Source organism: Otolemur garnettii, unplaced genomic scaffold (assembly GCF_000181295.1).
Source record: "Otolemur garnettii isolate 467f Iridium unplaced genomic scaffold, OtoGar3 scaffold00060, whole genome shotgun sequence".
NCBI lineage: Eukaryota > Metazoa > Chordata > Mammalia > Primates > Galagidae > Otolemur > Otolemur garnettii.
This window is the reverse complement of record NW_003852455.1, coordinates 2,455,220-2,462,772: the sequence shown is the minus strand read 5'-3', so window position 1 is coordinate 2,462,772 and position 7,553 is coordinate 2,455,220. Positions and strand designations below refer to the sequence as shown.

At 51.0% G+C, this 7,553-nt stretch overlaps 1 protein-coding gene across 1 annotated transcript; it reads left to right on the top strand.

Moving 5' to 3' along the window:
- Nucleotides 1-3,071: 3,071 nt before the first annotated feature.
- FAM43A (family with sequence similarity 43 member A) lies at nucleotides 3,072-5,506 on the top strand. Its single transcript, XM_003792688.3, has one exon. It carries the CDS (start codon nucleotides 3,284-3,286, stop codon nucleotides 4,553-4,555), a length of 1,272 nt encoding a protein of 423 aa, XP_003792736.1. The 5' UTR covers nucleotides 3,072-3,283; the 3' UTR covers nucleotides 4,556-5,506.
- The last annotated feature ends 2,047 nt before the right edge of the window (nucleotides 5,507-7,553 follow it).

Below are 7,553 nucleotides of genomic sequence, written 5' to 3'. Positions count from 1 at the left end.
CAGCTGAAAGTCACTTAGCACAGGTTAATTCAGTGGTATGTTTTTACCAGAGCTTTTTGTTTTTTGGAGCATGACTGTCTACTGAGGCTTCCTCAAACTATGGCCTGCGGGCCCCATGTGGCCTGACTAGGACATTTATCCAGCCTGCCGGGTGTTTTTGCCACCACTGCCTGTCTTGCTTAGCAGCTGACTCGTCCAGGGGCCTGCAGTCTGGCCCTCAATGGTCTGAGGGACAGTGAACTAGCCCCCTGTTTAAAAAGTTTGAGGACCCCTAGTCTACTGCATTATCACTGCAAGATATTCCAGAAATTTGAGGAGTTAAGTTGGTTTAAATGGCTTATTGTAGTCCTACTACCTCATTCTAATACTGTCTGGTAATCTTACATTAACATCACTGCAGGTGAGGAGGAAGGCACTGTGGCTTTGATTAAAGGACACAATAGGGAAAAGGCCATTTGTTCCCCTCAGAGACTAGGAAGGCCAAAAAGCTCCATCACGAAATTTTCTTCTTTCATTGTTTCAATCCTTAAACTCCGTCTGATCCTGTTTACATGCCTACATTTTCATGCTTCTATAATTTTGCTGTTCTCTATATCTGGAAAGCCCTTCAGTCTTTTCCTATTTAGAGAAATCCTGTTCTCTCTTCAAATGTCACCCTCTCCAGGAAGACTTTTCTGATTTGCACGGTCACAATGAAACTTTTCTTTCGGTTTCTCATAGCATTTAGTCCACTCTGTCTTCTTCTTCACATGCACTTCTCATTAAGTCAACAAACATTTATTGAGTGCCCATTGGTACCACACATGGGAGATACAGGGTTTTTTCATAGAGCCTACATTCCAGTGGAAGCTCAGAATCGGGTGGAATTTACATTCCTCATTGGACTGGGAGCTTCTTGGAGACAGTAATGGGACCTGCTCCTAGATCAGGGCCTTGAACTGAAAGGTAACTCAGAGAAGTTAGTTACACTGAAACTCATCACCAACAACTCTGAGAAAATTGGGTTAGATTCAAAAGAAGATTAAAAGTTAGCAAAGGTAGAGGGTTAAGGAATTTCCAATAGTGGCCACAGTGGTTCTGGCATGATAGCGGGAGACGTGAAGTCTCTAGTGGACTTGGGCTTATGGAGAGAGACCACTGTCCTCCTCCAAGACGAGCCTGGGAGTTCGATCAGGACCATCCAGGTATTTATCACACATTGCAGCTAGAAGTCTTAGAAGTCTTTTTGATTTGACTGAGCAGACATAGAGGCAACCAAGTTGTTTCAAGGGCCCAGAAATGAGTTATTAGCCAAGGGTCAAACTGGTCAGATGACTATAACTATACTGTCCAGTTGGCACCTGAGAAAAGGAGGACTGATGCAATTATCACTCCCATGGGAGGATGCCAGGCATCATTTGACACTCATATTAAAAATGTCATTTGAATTTTTACTAGGAATTCTCATCCAAAACAGGCCAATGATATAAGAAAACCAAATGACTGGCCTGCCAAAGTAAACTGAGTTCTAACCACACACAAGCACGACTTAGAAATTGTATATATCGCAGTAAACTGCTCTACTCTGAAGCCTGACAGGAGGACTGGGTACTGGGGAGGGGGGATTGGAGCAGGAAGCACCTTATTTATTGACTATATATTATATTGTTCACTCCAGTCATCTTACCACTCACCTCACTTTTCACCATCTGCTGCTTAGTTGTGAAAATGGGTTCTATAACCTAATACAATTCTGAAAATAAAAATATTAAACAAATCCTAGGCAGTGCCTGTAGCTCAGAGGAGTAGGGGGCTGGCCCCATATGCCAGAGGTGGCGGGTTCAAATCCAGCCCCAGCTAAAAACTGCACTAATAATAATAATATATATATATATATATATTTTTAAACAGATCCAGTCATTCTTAGAGAGCTGTCACACAAGGAAAAAAAAAACACTATTTTCTCAACGTTTCTGCGCAGGAAATTATAGTCTACAATCGCATCTTCCACTACCTCCCCCAGAAGTTTCGATCTAGACATACATTTATTCAGTGAGTCGAAGCTCTGCCTAGGGGTGGAGTGTCACAGTTCAGGTTCCTTTTGCTGTGGGGTAACCCCAAATCCTGGTGGTTTCTGCAGAGGAAAGAGACGCTGGTAAAATTGGGATGCGATTGCCTGATTGGATCGGTCCCCGTCCTTTCTCCGCCAATGGCTGCAACTGGGTCCCTTTAAGAGACCAGAAATTTGCCCGGCGTTGGAGCCCGAAACGGATCCTTTTCTCTGCTCCTCCCCTGTCCCAGCGCGGCGAATGGTTCGCGCCGGCCTATATTTACCGGAGATCTTCCCCTCGGACGGCAAGGATGTGAGGCGGCCGAGCCGGCCACTGCTCGCTGCTCCGGAGAGGGCGCGCTGCAAAGGCGGGCAGCCGACCTAGGAGAGCCCGCGAGTGGAGTTGGATACCCCAGAGAGAAGAAATGAGGTAGCGGTGGTTCCCAGAGCGGACCATGGGCACGTCCCGCCAGCGGAGACCAGCGGTACCTTGGCCAAGCCAGCCCGGACAGTGAGGCGACCGAGCGCGAGTCCCCGGGGTCTGGCCAGAGCGGAGATGCAGTGAGCCAAGCGGGACTGCTGTGCGGGGCCCGGCGCGGCCAGCCGGACCTGCCATCTGACCGCACTTTGGGCAGGCTGCTGATTCTGGGACCAGCCCAGCTTAGGGGCTCTCAGTCTCCAACACCCCTTGAGGGTGGAGAACACTGGCCCTGGGGCACACTTACCGAAGAGTTCTGGCGATTTCTGGCCCCAGGCCGGGGGGTTGTGAGTGTGTCAGGGGCCCCTTTTCACGCTTGCTGGGGAGTCCCTGAATATTCTCGCACCATCCCAGGTGCTTTCGATGGGGCTCCCTTTATTTATTTGCACGCAACGCATCTAGCGTCTAAGACATTTTGCTCCACTCTCGTTCCCTCTTTCTCTCCTTTTGCTGCTTGCCTGAGACTCTGCCCTCGTCCTTGGCCAGGCTGGGGTAGTTCTCTCTGTGTGTGTATGTGAGAGAAAGAGAGAGAGAGAGCGCGGGCTTTCCCCCTCCCCCATTTTCTTCTCTTTTAAAAATTCTACCCCCACCTCCGGCGGGATTCTTTCTACACTATTTATCCTCTCCTCCCAACTCCCTACCACTGGGTCGCTCCTGGCTGAGTTTTATTTTCCGGTCTTCCCCGGGCCAAGCCCGGGCCGAGGCGGGTGGCTCAGCCGGGCTCGCATCCGGCGCTCCGCCGCCGCCGCCCAGTTGTGCCGGGGCGCCCTTCGGAGATGCTGCCGTGGAAGAAGCACAAGTTCGAGCTGCTGGCCGAGGCGCCGCCGCGGCAGGCGTCCAAGCCCAAGGGCTACGCTGTGAGCCTGCACTACTCGGCGCTCAGCTCACTGGCGCGGGCTTGCCCCGAAGGCGCGCTTAGCCGAGTGGGCAGCATGTTTCGCTCCAAGCGCAAGAAGCTACACATCACCAGCGAGGACCCAACTTACACCGTGCTCTACCTGGGCAACGCCACCACCATCCAGGCGCGCGGCGACGGCTGCACCGACCTAGCCGTGGGCAAGATCTGGAGCAAGAGCGAGGCCGGCCGTCAGGGCACCAAGATGAAGCTGACGGTGAGTGCGCAGGGTATCCGCATGGTGCACGCTGAGGAGCGCGCGCTGCGCCGGCCGGGCCACCTCTACTTGCTGCACCGCGTCACCTACTGCGTGGCGGATGCACGGCTGCCTAAGGTCTTCGCTTGGGTGTACCGACACGAGCTAAAACACAAGGCAGTGATGCTGCGCTGCCACGCTGTGCTGGTGTCCAAGCCCGAGAAGGCGCAAGCTATGGCCCTGCTGCTCTACCAGACATCAGCCAACGCGCTGGCGGAATTTAAACGCCTCAAGCGGCGGGACGACGCGCGTCACCAGCAGCAGGAGCTGGTGGGCGCGCACACCATCCCGCTAGTCCCGCTGCGCAAGCTGCTCCTGCACGGACCTTGCTGCTACAAACCGCCGGTGGAGCGCAGCCGCAGCGCGCCCAAGCTCGGCTCCATCACCGAAGACCTGCTCGGCGAACAGCAGGAGCAGGAGCTGCAGGAGGAAGAGGAGGAGGAGCAGCCGGTGGGCTGCCTGGAGGAAGAGGAGGACTGTGCGGGGGAGGGTGACCCAGGACAGGAGGAGGCCGCGGCGCAGCAGGCGCTGGTGGTGGCCATGCACTTAGAGTGCGGGGACTTGCTGGACACGCTGGAGAATGGCCGCGAGGAGGCGCTGGGGGGCGGCGGGGACTTGTTGGGTCCAGGAGCTGGGCCTCCACCTCTGCCGCTGGGCAGCGCCTCCGACATGAAGGCCGAGCTGTCGCAGCTTATTAGCGACCTGGGCGAGCTCAGCTTCGGCAACGACGTGCGCACCCTGCAGGCCGACTTGCGGGTGACGCGCCTGCTGTCGGGCGAGAGCACCGGCAGTGAGAGCTCCATCGAGGGCGGGGCCCCAGACGCCACCCCCGCCACCGTCGGGGACTCGCCCGGACCCACCGACAGCGCCAGCTCGGACGAACCCCATTCGGGCTGAACTCCCTGCAGACTCTTCTGTACGCCCCCGGCCGTCTGTGGTCCTGACCACCTCCCTATCCCCCGCCCTCCCCCAGGAAAGGGGAAATGGGGCATGTGAGGCTCTGACCTACACTTAGGCGCAGGTCGAGAATTCCCCCTGGCTGCTCCCCTCTTCCTTCGCCCCAACCCTTTAGATTCTGTTTGAGGCGGACTCAGGTTGCGCTTGGGGATGTGGGGAGATGTAAGAGAGGGGAACACCCTTGAGGAGGGAGAGACCAGCCTTCTGGTGGCGGGGTGGGGGAGGAGGATGAAGGAAGGCCGGCAGGGCTGAAGTTAGCAAGTCTCCCCTGCTGGCCAGTTTCCTGTTTGTGGGGCAGCTGAGGCCTGAGGAGGAGGGGTTAACTTCCTCCCCCTGCCCCCTGGGAGTGGCCTTGCACTGTCATTGACATGTCATTGAAAAAAAAAGAATTTGCTCTCAACAACTTTTGAGACTTCAATGCCACCCTTTTGCTGTTAGTTCTCCTCGGTGCAAGAGCTTGGGCTGTTTACCTCCAGACTCAAACCCTTGAAATTCTGCCAAATTCCTCAAATAACTGTTGGGGTGGGGGGAGATGAAAGAAAGTTGCATTTTGTTTACAGTTAAATACATCTAATATCTGGAAAAGGAGTTTTCCTTTAGAAACACACACACACCCCCTTTCCTCTTGCCCAGAAGGTCTCACTCCATGATACTGTGTAAAATATTTTTGCACTGTTGTGAAGTATTTTTGACATCTTTATTTTGTACATAACTGTGTTCTCAGAGCCGAGTGTTTATATCTTTTGCTGTGCAAAAGAAACATGTAAATTGTTGTTCAGTTGTATATACAGAAATGTGTATAAAACATTTTGTTATTTTTTAAAAGTAGCACTGTTCCGGTTCTGTTTGCACGGCAGGGGGGGAGAGAATAAAGAGGAAAATTTGCCAGAATAGGTGAGCCTCTGAAACTGCTGCTGGGGTTGGAGAGGACGTGTCCAGTCCTGGGATGGTGTAGGACGACAGTGTTTGGCCTTTGCTGGGCTTGGAGAGAATTAAGGAAGGGGATTCACTTTATGCATATGGACCTCTGCAACTCTGGGCCCGGTGTCAGGGGTCAGCCTTCTCACCATATCCCATATTCTCACTTACAAAGTTGTGCGAGTGCGACTTCTTCTGGTCTCTGAGTTAATTTTTGGAGAGGCCAGGGTGAATTCCATTTTCCACCTGTGAGATTATTTATGGAGGAGTGACTTTCCAGGTCTGCTGAGGTTTTACCACTTCCTTCTGTGGGTCACACTAACAATCAAGTATAAAGATACCACATAATCTTTTTCTTTATAAACAGCCAAGGAGCTTCAAAGATGAATTAGAAACCCAAAGAAAGTCCCCATGGGGCTCCCTTAAGAGCAGGACCATCTCTGTTTTTCCTGGGAGGAAAACCAAAGAGAGAAAAGTTGACAAGTTCCAATCATGGTGCGAATGAGTCATGGTGCAGGTGGGGTGGTGGATGGGCAGCGGACAGATCCCATTTCCTTCCCTTCCACAGCCCAGCATGACCCAGTGGGGGAGTGGTGTGGAGGTCAAGGCGGAGAGGAGCTATTAGCACTGGGTCCTGGTGTGCATGTTTTAGTGTTTTCATGCTTTCTGTGTGTTTGTTTCTGTTGTAAACTCCAAACAGATGTCTCTAGTTTGGCTACACCCCATCAGCTGGAAGTTGTAATAAGATGCTGCCAAAACTGTGCCTTCTGCAAATTATATTTTCCCTTTGCCCCTTTGGGCCTCTTTTCCTGTCTTGCAGAAATGGATCTCATTCCTGGCCTTCCCTAGTGTCTTGAGGTCACTTTGCTTTGTTTTCATCCTACATATGCTCTAAGCAGCTAGACCCAGAGATGCTAAGGAGCCTGCAATTCGCAGGAATCAGAGGAAGGAAAGTTAATGATTTTCTTCCTAACTGATGGGAGGGTGTCAGGCATACGACTATTTAAAAAAAAAAAAAAGGAAAGGGGGGAGTAGGAAATATTTTTTTAAAAATTCCATCTCTTCTTAAGGGCTTTAGGACAAGGTCCAAGCCTTGAGTCTATTATATTTTGATTTGGTTGAAAGTTCTTCCTCTCTCTGCCCCAGATATGCATCATTGGATAACATTTAAAAACTTGCAGATTGAGAGAGGTCAGCAGAGTCAAATCCTGGCCTACCCACCTGCCCACGTGGATGTGCCTTCTACTCTGGTGCCCTACCTGATCAGAAGGCAGCTCTGTGGGCCATCTCTATCCTGTGTGACTACATTTCACATTTCAAATTATTTCTTCACATTGCCAAGTTCCTCTGCTGTTTGAAACTGATGAAGAGATAAAACAGTAAAGATAGATGGCTAATACTTGGAGGTGGGGCAGGGTCTTTGTGTCTTCATTCTTATTCAATTTATGTGTCCAATGAGAATGCCAGGGTTGGCTTTCATCCCTGATGAATGAGTGTATGGTGATTGGTCAAAAGCTTCAGGCAAAGAACTGTAAACCAACACCATCAATAGGCAACTGTCTGTTTAATGTTTGATTATTTCTCTTATTTGATTTATAAATAGGTAGGGGGTTTGAGGGTTGAGGAGGTGGAAAAGAAAATAAGCTGGCTGCAAAAGAACCTGCTCCACCCACAGCCTGCCCCAGGCCCTCCCCGTCTCCTCTGCTTTTTGGCTTTCATCCCCACTGCACCTGAGGGCTCTGACTGATGTAATTCTAGAAGAGATTCGAAGGTGATACATGATTCACTCTTTCTTATGTCTCAGTCTTCCAGGGATGATATCACTAGAGCAAAAAGAGATGTTTTGAATGAAAAAAGAAATTAAAAAACCTCAAAAAACTAATTTGCTCCTGGCACTTGGAGGGAAGTGTGGCATGACCACAGCAAAGCTAAGTAGTTCAATGAAATGCACATTCCAGAAGCACCTGAAGTCTGGTTTGCTCATCGCTTTTAGCTTTTCCTTCTTGCAAGGTGAGGCTCG